This window comes from Doryrhamphus excisus, chromosome 4 (assembly GCF_030265055.1).
Source record: "Doryrhamphus excisus isolate RoL2022-K1 chromosome 4, RoL_Dexc_1.0, whole genome shotgun sequence".
NCBI classification, from domain to species: Eukaryota; Metazoa; Chordata; class Actinopteri; order Syngnathiformes; family Syngnathidae; genus Doryrhamphus; species Doryrhamphus excisus.
This window is the reverse complement of record NC_080469.1, coordinates 22,441,917-22,466,073: the sequence shown is the minus strand read 5'-3', so window position 1 is coordinate 22,466,073 and position 24,157 is coordinate 22,441,917. Positions and strand designations below refer to the sequence as shown.

The window sequence follows — 24,157 nt, the reverse complement described above, 5'->3', positions numbered from 1 at the left end:
GTGCATGGTTGGGATGCGCTGGATTTGTGTGGGGTAGGTAATGGTAATGGTAATGGTTTTATTTCATTTGAACATGCATCAGATTACAATTGAATGCATCCCATAATCAGTTCCCAGTTCCACATGTCCAAAAGGAGTAGGAAGAAGCAAAGCTTATTAAATCCTACCCCTCCATCTGGTACTTTTACAATCAGTAACTGTTACATTTGTTCACTTCCTGGTTTCCTCATATAATTTAATTTTAAAATTTAAAATTTAAAATTTAAAATTTAAAATTTAAAATTTAAAATTTAAAATTTAAAATTTAAAATTTAAAATTTTAAATTTTAAATTTTAAATTTAAAATTTAATTTGATTGGCTGGTATTTCGGTTTCCTCCCACATTCCAAAAACATGCTAGGTTAATTAACACTAGCTAGTTAACACTCCAAATTGTCCATAGGTATGAATGTGAGTGTGAATGGTTGTTTGTCTCTATGTGCCCTGTGATTGGCTGGCGACCAGTCCAGGGTGTACCCCGCCTCTCGCCCAAATACAACTGGGATAGGCTCCAGCACCCCCCCTCGTGCGGAAAAAGCAGTAGCAAATGAATGAAATTTTAAATTTTAAATTTTAAATTTTAAATTTTAAATTTTAAATTTTAAATTTTAAATTTTAAATTTTAAATTTTAAATTTTAAATTTTAAATTTTAAATTTTAAATTTTAAATTTGTTTTTGTCCCGTACCAAAGTACAAGGTGATATGACCATCCAATGACATAATGGGTACCATAGTAAGTGTCAATATAGTGATATATATAGCACATCATGACTGGTTCAAGACTCTTCATCCTTGTATTTAGCAAACATCAACTGTTTGTATTGTTTCTTGAATTGGCTCATCGTTATGCACTGTTTGAGGGTCTTACTCAATCCATTCCATAGTTTGATTCCACATACTGAAATGCTTTGTGAGGCAAATGGCGATCAAAGCACTGATTGGTTTTAGGACGGTTTTAATACTTCTTTCTAACCACTGTTTCACCGTATCCGGCGTTAAATCCTGCAAGTCTTAATCGAATTTTACACCAGCTATAAATAGCCCCATTATGCTCTTCCCACATAAAGTCATTTAGACTGATCTATTTTTAGCCATGAAGACAACAGTGACTATACCGAGCAGTAATGTCTCTTACCTGAGCTCAGTCTTGTGTATTTCCATGATCTTCCTCTCCAGTTTGAGCGATTGTTTGGGGAACAGCTTGAAGTCTCGAATGTAGTCTGACGGATGCTCCTCTGGGTCGTAGTCGCCGAGCTCAGCTGAAAAGAGAGGGCAGGGTGCAAGCGTGAGCGGAGGTCACTAATAATTGTTGGGTGAGACCACCATCGCAGCCCCAGACGTTCATTACAGGTTTAAATAATATCAAAACAAGCTAAATAATACCATAACAATAATGAATGAATGAATGAATGAATGATTATGCTACTATGTGGAGGCGCCAGCTCGCCCCGCCCACTCCCGGTAAATCAAACCATGAGCCACGGTGATGCACACCATAAGGTTGACTTTTAAAAAATGATTTCCGGAGTACAGGCGTCAATTTCAGGTCAACATTTGCAATTTAAAAACACTATAGCAGGGGTCTCAAACTCAATTTACATGGGGGCCACTGGAGCTAGGGTCTGGGCGAGACTGGGCCGCATCAGGTTTTCCAAAAAAAAAACAAAAAAACGCATTTATTAAAAACAGAAAAATTAAAAAACTTTGCTTTGGTTCCAATTTTCTACAAGAAGAAATAATAATATAAATATATAAATATAAATATATAATATAATATATAATATATAAATATATATATATAATATATAAATGATAAAACATTCCACTGTTCTCAAATATCTTACTTTTTATTTTTCTACACAAAATAAGATGACAAATAAATAAACAAATCAAGAATAAATCAAGATAAAATCAATCAATCAGTAATAAATAAATATAATAATAATAAAATGGCAAATAATAAAAAATTAAGAAACCACATATAGTTGGTGGTTAGACAATTTTTTTTTTCAGATTAAAATGAACAAAGCATTATTAGAGCCCTGTAGACATGACAAAACACGACTATAGTCACATTTATTCTCTTTTCATTTACAACATATTGCGCAACTGCAGGGTCTTGAGACACATGCTAACTCGCAAACTAGAGAGCTAGCGACCTAAACGGTAGCCTTCAAGTTATTTCCTTTCAACTTAAATAGCCAAAAACTTACCACTTCCACACGGATAGGGAGGATAACTATTAACAGTTATTTAACCTTCAACATGAACATTAATGAAATGTAATAATTTTTTCTGGGTACATGATACCATACAGCATCCATATCAAACTTGCGCGGGCCGCACTAACATTAAACTTTCATATCAAGGCGGGGGCCTCAAACTAGTGTCCTGCGGGCCACGGGTTTGAGACCCCTGCACTATAGCCTATTTATTATGCATTATTAGCATTTATTATGTTCTTTTCTCTTCCTTTCCAGCAAATTTGGCCCCTGGGCTGCACTTTGGACACCCCTGCCATAAGCATTTAAATACTATAACTCACAGTTGAGAGAGCAATGTCTTTATGAGGATTAGGAGTGCAGATTAGCGGCAGTGTTCTAATAGAAGTGAGAGATCCCTGATGGGCAGGCTGGTATCGCACCACAGAAGCCAAGGCCTCTCAGTTCAAGCTATCACAGTCTGCTTCCGAGTGCGTAATGAGGACAGGCCCCATCAGGGTGACGATTACAGAGCTGGAGAATAGGCTGCGGATTAGTTTTAATTAGACACATTTTGATTTAATCCTTGCTCTGATGTGTAATTAAGACTGGACTTTAAGCAGAAGTGGGACATTTCATGTTTTTTCATCCTTCGCACAGCCATGCTTGTATAGGACACAGCCTACAGGTGGATGCTAAGATATAATCAGCGGTCTGAAACACGCGGCCCGCGGGCCAAATGTGGCCCGCAGGACACTAGTTTGAGGCCCCCGCCTTGATATGAAAGTTTAATGTTGTACCCAGAAAAAATTATTACGTTTGATTAATGTTCATGTTAAAGGTTAAATAACTGTTAATAGTTATCCTCCCTATCCGTGTGGAAGTGGTATGTTTTTAGCTATTTAAGTTTAAAGAAAATAACTTGAAGGCTACCGTTTAGGTCGCTAGCTCTCTAGTTTGCGAGTTAGCATGTGTCTCAAGATGCTGCAGTTGCGCAATATGTTGTAAATAAAAAGAGTATAAATGTGACTATAGTCGTGTTTTGTCATGTCTACAGGGCTCTAATAATGCTTTGTTCATTTTAATCTGAAAAAAATAATTTGTCTACCCACCAACTATATGTGGTTTCTTAAGTTTTTATTATTTGCCGTTTTATTATTATTATTATATTTATTTATTACTGATTGATTTTCTTTATTTTTGATTTGTTTATTTATTTTTCATCTTATTTTGTGCAGAAAAATAAAAATTAAGATATTTGAGAACAGTGGAATGTTTTATCAGAGCTTTTATTGTAGAAAATCGGAACCAAAGCACTAAAAAAAGCTTGTATATTTTTTTTTGGAAAACCTGATGCGGCCCAGCCTCACCCAGACCCTAGCTCCAGTGGCCCCCAGGTAAATTGAGTTTGAGACCCCTGATATAATATAATATGCGGCCCTCACCCTGCACGATGCATGCCCCCAGGAAGGCGGCTTCGACAAAGGGACAAAGGAGCCGACCGTGGTAGACGTCTCTCTTCAACTGGAGGTACAGCAGATACCTGGAGACGACAAACAAAGTCAAAAGAATTCCATTAAATATTCGCCGCCATTTGCTTTTTTCTGTGGTAATTAGAGCAGGATGCAGCAACAATAATGATGAAATACAGATTTCATCGTCCCTCAACACATGCGATGACCTTATTTGTGCACGTAACAGTATAAAAAGACGTGATTTGGATACTAATACTGTATAAGACAGAAAATAACTACGACATGACATGAAAACATTCATCCAAGAGACTACATTGGGGTACGGTCGCTATGGAAACGGCTTGAGGCGAATGTAATGGCATGCAGCTGACTGGTGTTGCGTTACCGAGGAAAATCGTAAATGACACTAGTGCCAAAGCTGCAGGGGGGATATATTTGTTGCCGTGGTTACTGATGGTTATAACAATTTATTTAAATGAACTATGCGAAGCGTAAAAAAAAAGCAGCTGTATCAATGTCATACTTCTTTAATATGTTCTCAGTTGTGGGAAAAAAAACTACGCTATTGTGTTCCTAGCTTCTGTGTTACCCAATTCCAGCTCGTACGGTACAATCAAAAAATATCACCACCTTTATACTTACTTTTTTTTTTATCAGAATTTTTAATTTTTATCCTTCCTTGTTATCATCCTATTTGCCAGCGAACAAAATTACAATAACAGTTTTACAGGAATAAAATAATATTAAATGCATATCAATAACAAATTATATTTGCTGCCTGTTTTTTTTATTGCCCCACAGCATATTTTAAAAATGTAACTGAACAAGAAAACTAAAAAAAAAACAACAAAAAAAATTGAAAAATCAATTAAAAAAGCAATAATAAGCTGTAATGCAACAAGAAAAAGTGGTAATTTACGCGAATAACGTAAATTATTGTTGTAATATTGTGAGTAAAACTATTGTCATTTTAGTATGATAAAATTGAAAAATCAATTAAAAAAGCAATAATAAGCTGTAATGCAACAAGAAAAAGTTGTAATTTACGCGAATAACGTAAATTATTGTCGTAATATTGTGAGTAAAACTATTGTCATTTTAGTATAATAAAGTTGAAATATAAAAAAAAAAATTCCCAAGTTTTTAAAATTGTAATATCATGAGAAAACAAAGGAAATAGTTATAATGTTGTTGCAACAATAAAGTCAAAATATTATTACAATAATCAAGAATTACGGGAGGAAAATTGACAAAAAGAATGTTAATAAATAGTTAATAAAACAACAACAGAAATGCAAAAAAACAGCGGTACTAAAGTCAAAATATGAAAGGAACAAAACAGTATTGTAGTATTCAGATTGGTTGAATTTACTTGATTTCTTACGGGAAAATGGATTCGGTTGGTTTCCGTTTCTGATAGAGTCCTTCTGGAAGGAATTAATGATGCTAAGCAAGGTGTGATCATTTGGAAAACAAGCTCTGTGCTTAATATTGATTTTTTAAAAATAAATTCCTCAGTTATAATGAACACACCATCAAAGGTCTTTACTGGTCATATCTTTGTAAGGGGGTAAACCAAATCACCTTTTTCTACCAGGTTGAACCCGCGCTGTCTGCACAGAAGGCAGCAGCGTGTAGCATTAGCATATCAAAACGTTAATATGGTACGCCCAGGGGTACCACTACCTTAAAAGCCAGTGCTCTATATTACAGTATAAGAAAATGGCAGAAGATGAGTACTTTGTGGAGTGTATTTTACCTTGTGAGCTCCTCCTTGATCTTCATGGGTTCGTGGGGGTAAAACTTGACCCTGAAGCACATGGTGAAGGGCTGCAGAGCTGTGGTGGAGGAGACAGTGAGGAGAAAATTTACTTTTGGGATTGGATACTCCTGTCATCTTTACAAACAAAGAAATTGAGAAATTAGTCCAATTTTTTAATTTTTTTTGCACGTTAATTAGTAGTTCAAATGACTCCAAAAAATTAATCTATTACTTCATTAGATAGTCTGTCTTATTTTGCACGGACTGTGTTTACATGCTCCCAAAATGACGTTATTATGATGTTCATTCATTCATTCATTCATTCAACCATTCACACTCACATTCATACCTATGGACAATTTGGAGTGTTAACTAGCTAACTAGTTAGCTAGTGTTAATTAACCTAGCATGTTTTTGGAATGTGGGAGGAAACCGGAGTACCCGGAGAAAACCCACGCATGCACGGGGAAAACATGCAAACTCCACACAGAGATGGCCGAGGGTGGAATTGAACCCTGGTCTCCTAGCTGTGAGGTCTGCATGGTAACCACTCGTCCGCCGTCCTATTATGATGTTATTCTCATACAAGTACCGTATTTTCTTACTTATGTATGTTTTTTTTCTACTTAATTATGCATTTTTGACCTTGTGCGACTTATACCCCAGTGCGACTTATGTATGTTTTTTTTCTACTTAATTATGCATTTTTGACCTTGTGCGACTTATATTCCAGTGCGACTTATGTATGTTTTTTCTACTTGATTATGCATTTTTGGCCTTGTGCGACTTATGTATGTTTTTTTCTACTTAATTATGTATTTTTGACCTTGTGCGACTTATATTCCAATGCGACTTATATTCCAGTGCGACTTATGTATGTTTTTTTTCTACTTAATTATGCATTTTTGACCTTGTGCGACTTATACTCCAGTACGACTTATGTATGTTTTTTTCTACCTTATTATGCATTTTTGACCTTGTGCGACTTATACTCCAGTGCGACTTATGTATGTTTTTTTTCTACTTAATTAAGCATTTTTGAGCTTGTGTGACTTATACTCCGGAGCAACTTATCAATGAAAAAACTTGCCTTCCAAGAGGATGTAATGTCTGTTTGGTCAAGTAGTTTGTAAAATAAATTACCCGCAAAAAATGCGACTTATGTATGTTTTTTTCTACCTAATTATGCATTTTTGACCTTGTGCGACTTATACTCCAGTGCAACTTATATATGTTTTTTTCTACCTAATTATGCATTTTTCACCTTGTGCGACTTATACTCCAGTACGACTTATGTATGTTTTTTTCTACCTAATAATGCATTTTTGACCTTGTGCGACTTATGTATGTTTTTTTTCTACTTAATTATGTATTTTTGACCTTGTGCGACTTATACTCCAGTGCGACTTATGTATGTTTTTTTTCTACTTAATTATGCATTTTTGACCTTGTGCGACTTATACTCCAGTACGACTTATGTATGTTTTTTTCTACCTTATTATGCTTTTTTGACCTTGTGCGACTTATACTCCAGTGCGACTTATGTATGTTTTTTTTCTACTTAATTAAGCATTTTTGAGCTTGTGTGACTTATACTCCGGAGCAACTTATCAATGAAAAAACTTGCCTTCCAAGAGGATGTAATGTCTGTTTGGTCAAGTAGTTTGTAAAATAAATTACCCGCAAAAAATGCGACTTATGTATGTTTTTTTCTACCTAATTATGCATTTTTGACCTTGTGCGACTTATACTCCAGTGCAACTTATATATGTTTTTTTCTACCTAATTATGCATTTTTCACCTTGTGCGACTTATACTCCAGTACGACTTATGTATGTTTTTTTCTACCTAATAATGCATTTTTGACCTTGTGCGACTTATGTATGTTTTTTTTCTACTTAATTATGTATTTTTGACCTTGTGCGACTTATACTCCAGTGCGACTTATGTATGTTTTTTTTCTACTTAATTATGCATTTTTGACCTTGTGCGACTTATACTCCAGTACGACTTATGTATGTTTTTTTCTACCTTATTATGCTTTTTTGACCTTGTGCGACTTATACTCCAGTGCGACTTATGTATGTTTTTTTTCTACTTAATTAAGCATTTTTGAGCTTGTGTGACTTATACTCCGGAGCAACTTATCAATGAAAAAACTTGCCTTCCAAGAGGATGTAATGTCTGTTTGGTCAAGTAGTTTGTAAAATAAATTACCCGCAAAAAATGCGACTTATGTATGTTTTTTTCTACCTAATTATGCATTTTTGACCTTGTGCGACTTATACTCCAGTGCAACTTATATATGTTTTTTTCTACCTAATTATGCATTTTTCACCTTGTGCGACTTATACTCCAGTACGACTTATGTATGTTTTTTTCTACCTAATAATGCATTTTTGACCTTGTGCGACTTATGTATGTTTTTTTTCTACTTAATTATGCATTTTTGACTTTGTGCGACTTATACCCCAGTGCGACTTATGTATGTTTTTTTCTACCTAATTATACATTTTTGACCTTGTGCAACTTATACTCCAGTGCGACTTATGTATGTTTTTTTCTACTTAATTATGCATTTTTGGCCTTGTGCGACTTATACTCCAGAGCGATTTATAATCCAGAAAACAAAGTAATTTTTCTCTCTTAATATTTTGACTTTATTCTTGTAAAACTACTGCTAATTTTCCGATTTTTATTATATTTTTTGTTTTCTTGTCTAATTATATTTTTAGAATGTGGCACGGGCCGCACTTTAGACTGCGTCTGCAGTAAAAGAAGCACCATATGTTCATTCATTTACAGCAGATGTGATCTGACATTAGTTTGATGGAAGAGCTTCTGCCTATATCAGCATCGGTTGATATCGGCACAAAGCCAATATGGAGCCTCTCTACTGAAAAGCATTACACGCTTGGAGGCCATCTACATCAGACACATTAAGGCATATGAAAGTTCCATCTCCACCAAAAAAAAAAAAAAAACCCAGCAGCTTATTTGCTCCATGTGAGGGAGTAAGACGTTTTTGTGAACATTTAAGCGAGACGGTGATTGAGTGCATGCCAACGTGACGTCAAATATCCCATAAGGCAGGCGAGGAAAATAAAAATAAACACCACCATGTCCTAATTTAGTACTCGGAAACGTGACATGTCAGGACGACTCAGCGTTCTTCCCTCCGCTTTTCCTTCTTTTCTCCTTCTCCGTCTCTCTCTCTGTCACCATGGCTCCTCGTCTCCCCCCTTTCTCAGTTTCGGACTTCCTGTCTTTAGGCACTATTTTCTGTCAGCGTCTCAGATTAAAAGGCCCTCTCACGTTTCGTCCGCATTGATCTCAATCTCTCATTCTAATCTTCTCTCGTCGCTTCTTGCTCATCGTCTCCACCCATCTCTTGCACGAGTTCTTCCGCTAATAGCCCGTTTATCAATTTATAGCGGGAGAGAAAGAACAGCACGGCCATTAAAAGACGCCAGGACAGGATGAAAGGGGACAAACGGAAAGGAGAGGCTTTTACTCTCTTTTTTTTGTAGGGTCAGAGCACATTTGGCATTGGTCAAAATTGTCCCCCAGCTGTGGGGTGGCCGGACAATGACCAGGGGTGGCCATGCCCACCACTGTATCTCCGGCATTGTTGTGTGCTGCAGTGACATCCGACCAAGCGGAAACGGACGTGAGACTGAACTAATGTTCTGCACCTTGGTCAATATTGTCCCTCAGCTGTGGGGTGGCCGGACACTGACCAGGAGTGGCCACACCCACCACTGAAACCCCCGCCATTGTTGTGTGCTGCAGTGAAATCTGACCAAGTGTAAACAAACGTGAGGCTGAACTAATGTTCTGGTCAAAATTGTCCACCAGCTGTGGGGTGGCCGGACACTGACCAGGAGTGGCCACGCCCACCACTGTATCTCCAGCATTGTTGTGTGCTGCAGTGAAATCCGACCAAGCGGAAACGGACGTGAGGCTGAACTAATGTTCTGCACCTTGGTCAAAATTGTCCCCTAGCTGTGGGGTGGCCGGACACTGACCAGGGGTGGCCACGCCCACCACTGTATCGCCGGCATTGTTGTGTGCTGCAGTGAAATCCAACCAAGCGGAAACGGACATGAGGCTAAACTAATGTTCTGCACCAAAAATCAAAATTGTCCCCCAGCTGTGGGGTGGCCGGACACTGACCGGGGTGGCCACGCCCACCACTGTATCTCCGACATTGTTGTGTGCTGCAGTGAAATCCGACCAAGCGTAAACGGACGTGAGGCTGAACTAATGTTCTCAGCTGTGGGGTGGCCGGACACTGACCAGGGGTGACCACGCCCACCACTGTATCTCCGGCATTGTTGTGTGCTGCAGTGAAATCCGACCAAGCGGAAACGGACGTGAGGCTGAACTAATGTTCTGCACCTTGGTCAAAATTGTCCCCCAGCTGTGGGGTGGCCGGACACTGACCAGGGGTGGCCACGCCCACCACTGCCATTGAGTCCTGCATTCTCTTGCTAAAAGTGCTACCGTTTTCCCACGTAAAACTATATTTTGACAGCATTTCTAAGCAATTGATGCACATTATTTTCTTCAAATCCATCCACATGTACTGTATCTGGTAAATTCCACATCCACACATTATATGAAGTATATGAAATGTATATAAACTTACACTTCATCTGTCGAACCACAGCTTTATTTGGCTCCAGCCAGTGCTAAAGAAATGTGACAGGGAGGAAAAAGAAGTGAAATGTTACACACTTATGTTGCAGACAATATTTTATTTACTTTCATATGTCAGAATAAATATTACTTCAGCAGCCATTTTTAGCAGCATAAGTTCTATTGTTAATGAAAGAATGTGTTGTGTTTATTATTTTACAATGTTGTGTGCTAAAAACATCGTTTTAGTGTTATTTCAGTATGTTTCTGCGCTTCAATTACAGTCTGAATATTTTAAATATTGTCTGCTTCCTGTTCCACTCCATATTTTAAGGTACGCCGCTTCTAATGTGCGCATGCGCTTGTCAGCTGCATTATTTGAAAAGGCTAACATTAGCATACGAATGTATGATATTTACCCTCTGTTTCTCAGGATCCACATAGCGAATCCCAAAGTAGTCCTTCTCGAGAAGGTTGTAGTGATTACACACATGGTCAAGCAGGAACTGGCCTTTGGTGTCTCTCTGCAAAAATACAAAAACACGATAGAAAACATTTAGAAAAGAGCTTATGCCACAACTTGTAAGTTAGCGTCACTCGAGTAGCCACCAGAGGGCGCACACAAACAAGTCAGGATGACGTCTTACATCAACGAAGAAGATAGTAGTTCCTGTATCAAAACATAACAATAACGAAAGTTAACAAATACTATATGTCTGCGCAGTAGCTATGTAGTTAAAAATTGTTTTGGATATATCATTGGATATTTTTAGTTTGGTATAATTGGTTTGGTGTAATATATATACCATACCATATATATAGTATATTGAAGCGCCGAAGAACTGGAGTCTGAACAGGAAAAAGCGGGAAAAAACCTGTCCCTCGCGCCCACCCTTCCGGGTGGCAACCACTCCCCTTATCGATCGTTCCGGGGTGAATTATGTACCGGTAACCAAGCACTACAATATAAAACATATATATACTATATATAAACATGGTTCGGTCTAATTGTTGTAAAAAATGTATTTCAATATCGTGTCTGTCTTTTTAACACATGATAAGCACAAATAACAACAAATTACAATTGAAGAATAAAACAATAAATCAGTAACATCATCACATAAATACACTGTATTCGTGTAACAGTTTGAAGGTTCCTGGTGATGCTAATTAATTATATGAATATACCATAATCCCTCATTTATTGCGGCTAATTGGTTCCAGACTGGACCGAGATTAGAATTTCCCTGAAGTGTGATTCAAAATGAATAAACTGCTTATTTTTGTAGCCTGTTTATTACTTTATAAGTATTATTAGAGCCCTCTAGACATAAAATAACGCCCCTAGAGTCACATTTACACTTATACTACCCAACACAATGGATATAATTAGAGAAAATAAGCCATTAAGACATAAATAAATAAATAAATCATGGTTATGTGTGTTTTGATAAATGTCTCCCGGACATTGTGTGTGAACAGGAAGTGACGTTGAGGATTCAGACAGTGTTATTATTAGGTTGTTTGGCTTCTGGGGCTGCTTGTGACTGCCAAAGAGGATCAGATGCAAAACCTTCCCCCTATCAAAGCTGACAAATCCCATGATTCTCAGCTCCCCTTTTGACAATTCAGCCAACCAGTCACGCACACAAAAGGGGCAATAAACGCATGTTTAATATTACCCTTTTGTGGTGGTGATGCATCTGTTGTGGTAGAGTATGGCGCTCGTAAATACAGGCTGGATGTTTTAGTCCATAAAAGCAATGCAGACGCAAACAGAGCGATCAATATACACTCTGCTTCTGAGTCAATATCTACTCATCACATACAGTACACTCAGACACCACACAGTCAGGAAAAAACAGCGGGCCTCGGTACACAGAAAAACGCATGAAAGCCAATCATGACTATAATAATAATAATAATATATTTTATTTATTGTTTGATGTGGGGTTCAAAAGAAAGGGTAGGGTCTAGGTTCATGTTAAAGGTTAAATAACTGTTAATAGTTATCCTCCCTATCCGTGTGGAAGTGGTAAGTTTTTGGCTTTAACATGAACATTAATCAAACGTAATAATTTTTTCTGGGTACATGATACCATACAGCATCCATATCAAACTTGCGCGGGCCGCACTAACATTAAACTTTCATATCAAGACGGGGGCCTCAAACTAGTATCATGCGGGCCACATTTGAGCTGTATGGTATCATGTACCCAGAAAAAATTATTACATTTGATTAATGTTCATGTTAAAGGTTAAATAACTGTTAATATTTATCCTCCCTATCTGTGTGGAAGTGGTAAGTTTTTGGCTATTTAAGTTGAAAGGAAATAACTACCGTTTAGGTCGCTAGCTCTCTAGTTTGCGAGTTAGCATGTGTCTCAAGACCCTGCAGTTGCGCAATATGTTGTAAATAAAAAGAGTATAAATGTGACTATAGTCGTGTTTTGTCATGTCTACAGGGCTCTAATAATGCTTTGTTCATTTTAATCTGAAAAAAATAATTTGTCTACCCACCAACTATATGTGGTTTCTTAAGTTTTTATTATTTGCTGTTTTATTATTATTATTATATTTATTTATTTATTACTGATTGATTGATTTTCTTTATTCTTGATTTGTTTATTTATTTTTCATCTTATTTTGTGCAGAAAAGTGGAATGTTTTATCAGAGCTTTTATTGTAGAAAATCGGAACCAAAGCACTGAAAAAGTTTGTATATTTTTCTGTTTTTAATAAATGCGTTTTGTTTTTTTTTACCAGTGGCCCCCAGGTAAATTTAGTTTGAGACCCCTGGTCTAGGAGGATACCAAGGTTGTGGTACCTTGTTGTGGTGTTCCCCAAATGACAGCTGAAGCCGTGCGTGCTTGTGTGTGTTTGTCGTTTGTTCCGTATTTTTGACGTATGGCGTGTCTTGTTTGAGCGAGTAAATCTCAACAAATGCCCGCAGGACTGAATCAATCAGTCCTGCTTAACTGAGCACAAATTCAACCTCCATCAGCAGGTTATTGAGCTGTTAGAGGACACACACCCAAACACACACAAACAAACACACACACATACACAAACAGATGATTGGGACAGGACTTGAGGGGGCAAATGATGCGGCAAAATGGCGCCGTGAGGGTCATTTTGGCTTAGAGCTTTTTAAAAAACTTCATTTTAAAAAAAACTTTCATAATGATTTAGAGTGCATGATAAAGTGTAAAGGAAAACACAGCTCTATTTGAGCGCATGGTCATGTATTAACTAGTATGTTGCGCTGATCAATGCATTGTAAACAACAACACTGCAAGTGTTACATGCTAGTTTCACTCCGACACTAAATAAAATACCCGTTCAGTCCGTTCAGTTGTAAATGCTTTTTTTTTTGATTGGTAGAGAGTCGGTTAACCGTTCACTCTGCGTGCTTTCCTGGCTTATCCTATCGTCGCGCCTCGCTCTGTGGGTGGGTGGGGTTAGCTGACTGAAAGACCGACACCAAGAGATTGACCGACACTGTCGGTGTCCTCGTTCATTCCGTTCACAAAAAATAACTAGTTCTTTTGACCCGTTCGTTCATGACAGACACACCACTAGTCATCACGTGTTGTTGCGCTGTTGAGTCGGAATGAACGTGAACATGAGTGAACGGACTGTGTCGACATGACTGACCGGGTCTATGCACAGGGGGAGATTACAGGCTAACGACCAATTGACCGAAATGAACGAATTGAACGAAATGACCGAAATGAACGGAATTACCAAAATGACCGAAATGAATAAAATGAACGGAATTACCGAAATGACCAAAATGACCGAAATGAACGAAATGAACAAAATGAATAAAATTACCGAAATGACCGAAATTAATGAAATGAACGGAATTACTGAAATGACCGAAATGAATAAAATGAACAGAATTACCGAAATGACCGGAATTAGCGAAATGAACGAAATGAATAAAATGAATAGAATTACCGAAATTACCGAAATTACCGAAATTACCGAAATGACTGAAATGAACGGAATTACCAAAATGACTGAAATTAACGGAATTACCAAAATCAACGAAATGACCAAAATGAATAAAATGACCGAAATGAATAAAATGAACAGAATTACCGAAACGACCGAAATGAACGGAATTACCGGAATGAACGGAATTACTGAAATGAACGAAATGAACAAAATGAACAAAATGAACAGAATGAACAAAATGAACAAAATGAACAAAATGAACAAAATGAACAAAATGAGCAAAATGAACAAAATGAACAAAATGAACAAAATGAACAAAATGAACAAAATGAACGGAATTACAGAAATGACCGAAATGAACGGAATTACCGAAATGAACGAAATGACCAAAATGAATAAAATGACCGAAATGAATAAAATGAACAGAATTACCGAAATGACTGAAATTAACGGAATTACCGAAAAGACCGAAATGAACGGAATTACCGGAATGAACGGAATTACTGAAATGAACAGAATGAACAAAATGAACAAAATGAACGGAATTACAGAAATGACCGAAATTAACGGAATTACCGAAATGAACGATATGAACGATATGAACGATATGAACGGATCTTTTTACTGAATAAACCGGAATGATCCAGTTCACTGAAATGAATGCTTCTCCCCACCACTAACCCGAGTATCTCAACCCAACATTTTAAAGCGTACACAGAGGTGGATAAAGCTGCTGGAATGCAGACCATTGCAGCGACCAATGAGTGTACGAGTTGCGTATCTCACTCTAAAATGTGCGTGTCTGTCCTGTGGACTTTTTGTCAAATTCATGCCAACAGCATCACGGGGCGAGCTGTGAAATTGGGAAAAGAGGCGCAAGAGGAGGATGGTAGGCCGCAGACGGACCGTCGAGTGACACTGGTCCTCGGGGCAGATGCTTGAGGACAGCCAGAGACGGGGCGGCCTGAGAACAGAGACAACAGAGGCCGACACGCCAAGAGGATGAAAGGAAGAGACGGCTCGAAATAAAAGAGGATGCTTGACGCAGACAGAAGAATCTATGTCATGTCCAACAAGGGTAAAATACATTTTTCATATTGTCAAAGGCTGGACATTAAAAATTAACCCGGTCAGTCGCTACATGATCTCACTTAATGATGGCAAAGTGCTCTGCTTCCTGTTTCACACACGCACAAATATAGCCTCGGTGCATCGTGGCTTATCGTTTAGCAGTGTGTGTGCGTATGTGCCTGACATAAAGCGATATAAAATAAAAGCACTTATGCAATCAAATATTCATTCCTTAAAAAAAAATAAAAAAAATCCAAAAACTCACAGAACATGAAGTATTCATGCTGGAACACGACTGTTAAATACAAGCCAAGGAGCGTTCTTCCCGCACTGTTTAACCAAATATTAATCCAAGGATAACATATATTACATATATGCTCCTCTAAGTCTAAGCTAATTATCCGTATCGATATTTACCGGCCCGATAAATATAATAGTTGATATCGGTATCTGATTTTTTCCTGATCATGAAAACTGCTATTAAAAAAATGCTGTATACCAGGGGTGGGCAAACTACGGCCCGGGGGCCACATGCGGCCCACCAACGTTTGAATCCGGCCCGCCAGTTGCCAGTTGAAGTTTTCTTTTTATTAAGAAACCAGCATGGCAACAAAATGTAGTATTTTCTACATATATAATAGTGTTGCCTGAAGAATTATTTAAACTCTTCATGTTGCACTTCCCATGAAGCCAGGGGTCGTCAAACTACGGCCCGAGGGCCACATGCGGCCCACCACTCATTTGAATCCGGCCCGCCAGTTGCTTTCTAAGTAACTTTTAACATACAAACTGGCAACATGACTTCCAAGTCGGATGTCTTATTTAGTAAAAAAACAACAAAACTGTAAAATTAAATTTTAATTAATTTTAATTAAATTACAATTTTATTTACAATTAAAAGTAAAATAAAATTTTAATAATTAAATTAAATTAATTTTTTTTAAAAAAATTAAATTTTAATAATTAAATTAAATTAAAATTTTATTTACAATTAAAAGTAAAATACAATTTTAATAATTAAATTAAATTTTATTTAAAATCAAAAGTAAAATACAATTTTAATAATTACATTAAATAAAAATTTCATTTTAATAATTTGATGTAGTCTGATGTTTAAAGTGCTCCTGAAAAAAGGGACATGAGAACATACTGCTAATAGTAGAACACTTTTACAGATAAAAAATTAGACAAATAATTCAAGGAAAATTATAAACATAAAATAGTGTGTAGGTGTTAAATATATGTTCTGGCCCTCCGGACAATTTTGTTAACTCAATGCGGCCCACAAGTCAAAATATTTGCCCACCCCTGCTGTATACAATACATATGTGTTCATTCCACCATAGGAGATATGTCATTTACACACAATAATGTCTTATGATAACGGTATCGGAAATCGGAAAAAAGAGTTGGACAATATCGGCTTTCGTTTTTTGCCAAAAACCCAATAAAGGAGATGCCTGTTTATTTTATTTACCATATTTTCTGGACTATAAGTCACTCCAGAGTATAAATTGCAAGGCCAAAAATGCATAATTTTTTTTTTGGGGGGGGCAAATATATATTAAACACTACAGTGCATTTCTTACATCAATCAAAATATAACTTTCCATAATTTACATTTGTATTCAACTATGTGATCACAAGCCCAAAAGGAGTAGGCTGAAGCAAAAGCTAATAAATGCCTACCCCTTTTTGCAAGATATAATCATGTTCATGCCACTGTCTTGTTTTCCCCTGTTATTATTATCATTGTAATATAATAATAATAATAATAATAATAATAATAATAATAATAATAATAATAATAATAATAATAATAATAATACATAATAATAATTATAATTATATAATATGGAATATATATAATTATAATATATAATTTATCAAATAATTATAATTATATAATACTTAATTATATATTATATAACTATAATATTCCTGATTTTTACCTCAAATTTTTCAAAAAAATCAGTTGTATTCTTTGCCTCACTGCCTGCGACCCACCCAGAATGCATCCGCAACACACTTTTGGGTCCGGACCCACCAGTTGAGACTCACTGTTATAGATAATATTTATTAAAATGATTGTTTAGGTGAATAAAGAAAAAGAAAATTAAAAAAAACCTTAAACTGTATTATTATGGAAAGCAGGAAGTGAACAAATGATTGGCTGGCCACCAGTCCAGGGTGTACCCCTCCTCTCGCCCAAAGACAGCTGGGATAGGCTCCAGCACCCCCCGCGACCCTCGTAAGGAAAAGCGGTAGAAAATGAATGAATGAATGATTGTTTCGGTAAATAAAGAAAAAGAAAAGAAAAAAACCTTAAACTGTATTATTATGGAAAGCAGGAAGTGAACAAATGATTGGCTGGCCACCAGTCCAGGGTGTACCCCTCCTCTCGCCCAAAGACAGCTGGGATAGGCTCCAGCACCCCCCGCGACCCTCGTAAGGAAAAGCGGTAGAAAATGAATGAATGAATGATTGTTTCGGTAAATAAAGAAAAAGAAAAGAAAAAAACCTTAAACTGTATTATGGAAAGCAGGAAGTGAACAAATGATTGGCTGGCCACCAGTCCAGGGTGTACCCCACCTCTCGCCCAAAGACAGCTGGGATAGGCTCCAGCACCCCCCCCCCCCCCCCCAGGACCCTTGTGAGGAAAAGCGGTAGAAAATGAATGAATGAACTTAAACTATATTAGGAAAGCAGGAAGTGAACAAATTTATCAGTTACTGATTGTTTTAATAAGCTTTGCTTCTTCCTACTACTTTTGAACATGTGGAGCTATGAACTTATTATGGGATGCACTCAAAACCATTACCATTACCAATTTTTTGTGAAGCCAAACACATCCAAAAACACTGACTGTCCCGCTTAGCTAGCATAAAACGTACGATAAACAAACCTAAAAAAATCAAAACAATATTTTGTAGTATTTTCTCTTTAGTCTAAATGGGTGAAAAAAATTAAATAACCGATGAATAAATAAAACATCTTTCAGTTTTGGTGTCGCAAGCAATAATAACACATCAGTGATTCACAATGGTTTCTCCCATGCCACCCTTTTCATCATCAAGTCTTGAAATGACCCTAAATGTGGTCTTAGGACCATAAGGCACTAGGACCCTGGCTCTGGCGGCCCAGATACAAGGGCCCCATGTGCTGTTTAATTAATATGCACGTCAACTCAATTATGACTGGTGCTTAGTCACGTTACAGTGTTTCTTGTCATGGCACGGCCGACCTAATTGGCTAAACGTATAAAGCTAAAACGTTCAATTCCCTGCATGAATGAAGAAGGACTTTTCAAGTGAATGTAGATTTAAGGCTTTGTTATTTGCGCTCTCAAATCAAGTGTTTAAGCCGTGTCGGTGTTCAGTACTCGTCTTATTAAGACGGAGAGTCATTCTAAAGCCTATTCAGCGCTTGGATCGATGCTGCTACTTGACCGGAACGCATCACAGACTAATCAATAATGTTGGCGCTTTAAAAAGTCAGCAACAACCACTTTCTGGTTGTCCCTGCCTGTGTTTTTTGCATGTTGCAGCCTACCATACATTAGCATGACTTTTTGTGTAATACAATTGTATTGACTCAAATTTAAAAAAATCATCACACAGCAACTTAACACTCAAAAAGGTATACCTAAGAAATACACAAGTTTAAAATATAAAAATGTATATATTTTTATGTTATCTCATAATGCGTTACGTCCAAGCAAAGTAGTAGTTGGTGCACTGCAATGACATCAGCCTCCTTCTTAGTTTTGGGCAGTGGCAGCATCCATTTTTTATGCCACTTGTCCTCCTATTAAATGCTTTATATGAAAGCAATGCATTATGGGAAAATGTTAAAACAGTTTGTTCATTTCTTAGCTCCATTTTGGGTGTTAAGTTGCTGTGTGATGATGTGACAGAAATTACCAATAATTACAATGTAATTATTTGCAATTTATAAAAAGTTATTATTAAGTAGAATTGTCCCCAAAACTATGTGTACGAGTCAGTTTTGTATCATTTTGTCATATTTGTACACTTTTAAAGCAAGTATGCGCATATTTGTGGTAGTACTTAGTACTTACACAGAGATGCTAAAGCTGGGATTCGAATTCAGATCTTCCAGAGCTTCAGACTGTGTGACCAACATGCTAAGTACTTAGCATGTCCCGTATATTTTACCAGTATACTTCCAGGAATAGCGCTGGTACATTTACTATTAATGTGCAAACTCCATAAAGTAAACAAGTACGATAAATATCATCACACCAGAATTCAGCATGGCAAATGTGTGTATTTTTCCACATTTATGAAATAATATTTGAGTGCACAGCTAGAGTTTGTAAAGTCTTAAGTAAGTAGGTCATTGGTGTTTGGACCATTGCAAAAGATTAGACTGCTGGGGGAGAAAAAATACGGAAGCCAAAAAGTGTCTCCAGTAGAGGAGAAAGGATGCAAATCATCCTCTGAGGCTACGCTTCCAAGATGGCGGGAGCAAAGCAGCGGAGATGTACTCAATCAAATAAGGAAGGAGATATACGATGAGATATACGATGAGATATACGACATATAAAAGGCAGGTTTATGTAGTGATTTTTAGACCCTTGAGGTCCATACAGCTTATAGAATTAGCTTAGAATTAGCCTAAGGGTGTAGAAACTTTTCCCAGCGAGGGTCACATACTGAAAAATGAAACGCAAGGGCCACTTTCATATTTTGTACACCATGCTAAGTAGCTATATACTTTTCAAGGAAAAAAAATGCATCTAAAATGAAAAGAATTGTGTGTGTGTGTTTTTTTTTAAATATTTCAGCTTTTTTCTTGTAAAATTTTCTTATGACTTTATTCCCATAATAATAACTTTAGTTTGTTTTATTTCTCGTAATATTTTGACTTAAAAAAAAATAACATTTAGGGGTCTAATTTTATGGCGCAGCGTGGCGCACCCCATGCAGTTGTAATTTGGTCAGGTGGACCACTGTGTGCGTGCCAATTTTGGTAGACTGATCTGCGCCGAGATGGGCGTGGCAGCACACCAAAGAAGGTGTCCCCAGTAATAATTTCGTGACAAAACAGCGCACCAGAGGTTCCCCAGAAGCGCACCAACTCTGACCGGGTCTACTCATGGCGCAGGTGAAACGCACCCTGCGCAGTGGTAAATTGATGCGCTGACAGGCACATCACCAAAACCTCACAGGCAGGTTTTTCAGAGTGTCAGGCACATTTCAATGCAACAAGCAACCACAATTCAATGTAACCGTCTGAACTAGCATTTACATTTTTGTCATGATGTCAAATCAAACATGTCACGCATAATCACAGCAGCTGAAAGTATGATGCCGATCGGGGGGCTAGCTCAACACTGGGGGCTGAATGTGCCAGTCCCATAATAATGGGACTAATATTGCTGAGCCTCAGAAAGTGCTTGCCTTCCAGGAGTCATTAATGGGTGATGGTAAGTCCAACATTGACTATATTGCATCTCTTGGCTCTTTCTTGGGGGTTTTCTTTGTCACGTGACCATGTGACTCCGACGTGGTCTACTCATGGCGCAGGTGAAACGCACCCTGCGCAGTGGTAAATTGGTACGCTGACAGGCGTACCGTGCAGACACATCAACCAAACCTCAAAGGCAAGTTTTTCAGAGTGTCAGTCACATTTCAATGCAACAAGCAACCACGACTCAATGTAACCCTCTGAACCAGTATGTACATTTTTGTCATGTCACGCACAATCACGGCAGCTGAAAGTATGATGCCGACCGGGGGGCTAGCTCAACACTGGGGGCTGAATGTGCCAGTCCCATAATAATGGGACTAGAAAGTGCTTGCCTTCCAGGAGTCATTAAGGGGTGATGGTAAGTCCAACATTGACTATATTGCATCTCTTGGCTCTTTCTTGGGGGTTTTCTTTGTCACGTGACCATGTGACTGTGACCTTGTCCCTGAATGGAAGAGGTAAATTACCTCATCATCACTTGAAATACTGCAGGGACACACACACACACACATATACATATACGCAAGGGCATAAAAATGCAAGCACACACAAAGTGAGTGAGGTCATGGCTGGGCACACAGGCTAATAAGCTCAGAGTTGGAGCCATAAATTATCAATTTATGGAGCAGAACCAGTTTCTATTCTAATGGAGAGCCATCCCTTTCGCTGACCACGACACACACACACACGCACACACACACAAAATAGTGACGGAGATTGTAGCAGCATCACCACTATTGTCAGCTCGCTTATCTTCACACCACAGGATGCGTGTGGAAGACAAAGAATCCATTAAACGGAAAAAAGGGAAGTGTGTGTGAAAGTTATTACTCTCTCATAAACACCAAAGCAGCAATGATAGGCGGCCGGGTCTTAAAGACGGACTAGCATCCTACGGCCTAGCACGCTATAGGTGAGATGTGCTAATACGTCTAATTGACATCTAAAGTGTGGTTTGTGATACATTTCCCTTGCCTCAGCATGCCTGGAAGAGATGGGATAGATTGTTTAGATGTGGATTCATTCATCTGATTGCTCCTCCTGCCAGTTATTAATAATACCCGGCACTTTGAATAATCAAAATACACATATGTGTCATATGATTAATGCAGTCGCTCCTCCCCACAGTTATTAACTCATTCAATACTGACCCTGGACTGGTGGCTAGCCAATCACAGGGCACATATAGACAAACAACCATTCACACTCACATTCATACCTATGGACAATTTGGAGTCGCTAATTAACCTAGCATGTTTTTGGAATGTGGGAGGAAACCGGAGTACCCGGAGAACACCCATGCATGCACAGGGAGAACATGCAAACTCCACCCAGAGATGGCCGAGGGGGGAATCGAACAGGGGTCTCCTAGCTGTGTGGTCTGCGCGCTAACCTCTTGTCAAACCCCCCTGCATAATATAGATCAATACGACAACTACAGATAAATCACTAAGTCAAACTACATTCATTTATGAAGGGGCAGCATATGTGTTCCTCCTGCCAGTTATTAACGTTGACAACCACCTTGCATAATATAGATCAATACGACAACTACAGATAAATCACTAAGTCAAAGTACATTCATTTACGAATGGGCAGCATATGTGTTCCTCCTGCCAGTTATTAACAATGACTACCACCCTGCATAATATAGATCAATACGACAACTACAGATAAATCACTAAGTCAAAGTACATTCATTTACAAAGGGGCAGCATATGTGTTCCTCCTGCCAGTTATTAACGATGACTACCACCTTGCATAATATAGATCAATACGACAACTACAGATAAATCACTAAGTCAAACTACATTCATTTATGAAGGGGCAGCATATGTGTTCCTCCTGCCAGTTATTAACGTTGACAACCACCTTGCATAATATAGATCAATACGACAACTACAGATAAATCACTAAGTCAAAGTACATTAATTTACGAATGGGCAGCATATGTGTTCCTCCTGCCAGTTATTAACAATGACTACCACCCTGCATAATATAGATCAATACGACAACTACAGATGAATCACTAAGTCAAAGTACATTAATTTACAAAGGAGCAGCATATGTGTTCCTCCTGCCAGTTATTAACGATGACAACCACCTTGCATAATACAAATAATCCAAACACTCAAAATAGCCCGCAAAGCTCACTCATGCACAATAGCATACTCAGTGTTGCTACACTGTTATACTGAATACATCGCTTCTCCTGCCAGTTATTAATGATAATCGCCAAAATTGCATAGCAGAAACAGACAGGCACGCTGGAAAATAGCCCGCGATAAAGCTTACTCGTGCACAAGCACATGCCTGCATACAATGTAGGCGACTCATGTAATTCATTCAGTCGCTCCTCTCGCCAGTTATTAGTGACAGCTGCCACCTTGCGTAGAAGAAACAACCCAAATGATTCAAAATGACCCGCAAAGCCCACAGTGTGCTCGCTCATGCACCATAAGTATTACACAGAATACGATCACTCCTCCCGCCAGTTATTAATGATAATTGTATAACCTTGTATAACAGACAAAATGACCATAAATAAGTATAAGGCACAACTTCAACATCTGTGTCATATAATTAATGTCATTGCTCCTCCCACCAGTTATTAATGGTATCATTAATAACAATTAATAATAATGCAGTATTACAAGGAATAGTTGCAGTATTACAGTGCTGCATAATGATGTGATTGTATTGTGTATTTTATTGAAGTAAATCACCAGGAACTGACCTAGGTGCTGAAGATGCTGACCTTCAACATGTGATTGCTAACGAGTCCTTGAGAAAGAGCCTGAATAGCAATCGAGTGTAGGACTAATTCCTAGTGCCAATCATGTGCTTGGTTGTTTCCATGAGTCAGCGACCCGCTCCACCACTGTACGGCATACATACTTCCTCCTGGATGCCCCCCAACTTCCTGTGTAGGAGTCAACTTTCATGTCTTTTGTTTAAATGTGCATAGGAGATGCTTTTTTTTTACCATTTATAGCGCGTATCATCTCGTCTTTCTAAGCCATTTCTCATCCCGCAGTATAATGCAATCTAATCTTTCTGCTTCCGCTCGGTGGCGAGTAAAAGTCAGAAAATAGATTACGACTCTTTAATTGATGAGCATCAAGGAGACGCCGGCGAGTCGGCAAGACGGGAATAGAAACGGCGTGGCTATTTTTAACTGACTCAAAACATGTTACGAGAACGTCGCTTTCTGAGCTTTATATCTTAGTAACACAGCCGCACACGCTTATAAATGTCTCATAAAATTCATTATTAGGTTGTTGTAGATCAATTGTGTATTGATTAGGCGAGGGCCACATGCTAAAAAAGGCAGGACGCAGGCACCACTTTTATAAAATATGCTAAGAACTTACATGGCCCTGTGTGAAGATGTGATTTTCCACCTATTAAAACATAATTTAACTGAGTTTAATTGAGATTGGAAAAGGTTATAAGCCATTTCTAAAGCTTTGGGACTCCAGCCAACCACAGTGAGAGCCATTATCCA

General features: G+C 37.9%; 1 protein-coding gene across 2 annotated transcripts in view; it reads right to left on the bottom strand.

The window, feature by feature from the left end:
• Positions 1–24,157, bottom strand: part of frmd3 (FERM domain containing 3) — a 71,330-nt gene that overhangs the window by 37,140 nt on the left and 10,033 nt on the right. The window contains exons 1-6 of one of the 2 annotated variants that reach the window (XM_058070276.1): positions 10,931–11,003; positions 10,539–10,643; positions 10,130–10,172; positions 5,476–5,554; positions 3,687–3,784; positions 1,176–1,299 (exon numbers count right to left, since the gene is read on the bottom strand). In XM_058070276.1, the coding sequence (XP_057926259.1) occupies positions 1,176–1,299; positions 3,687–3,784; positions 5,476–5,554; positions 10,130–10,172; positions 10,539–10,643; positions 10,931–10,933 (452 nt within the window). In that variant the 5' untranslated portion in view covers positions 10,934–11,003. Of the gene's footprint in view, positions 1–1,175; positions 1,300–3,686; positions 3,785–5,475; positions 5,555–10,129; positions 10,173–10,538; positions 10,644–10,930; positions 11,004–24,157 lie in introns of those variants that run through there. The other variant, XM_058070275.1, reaches the window with a different exon arrangement.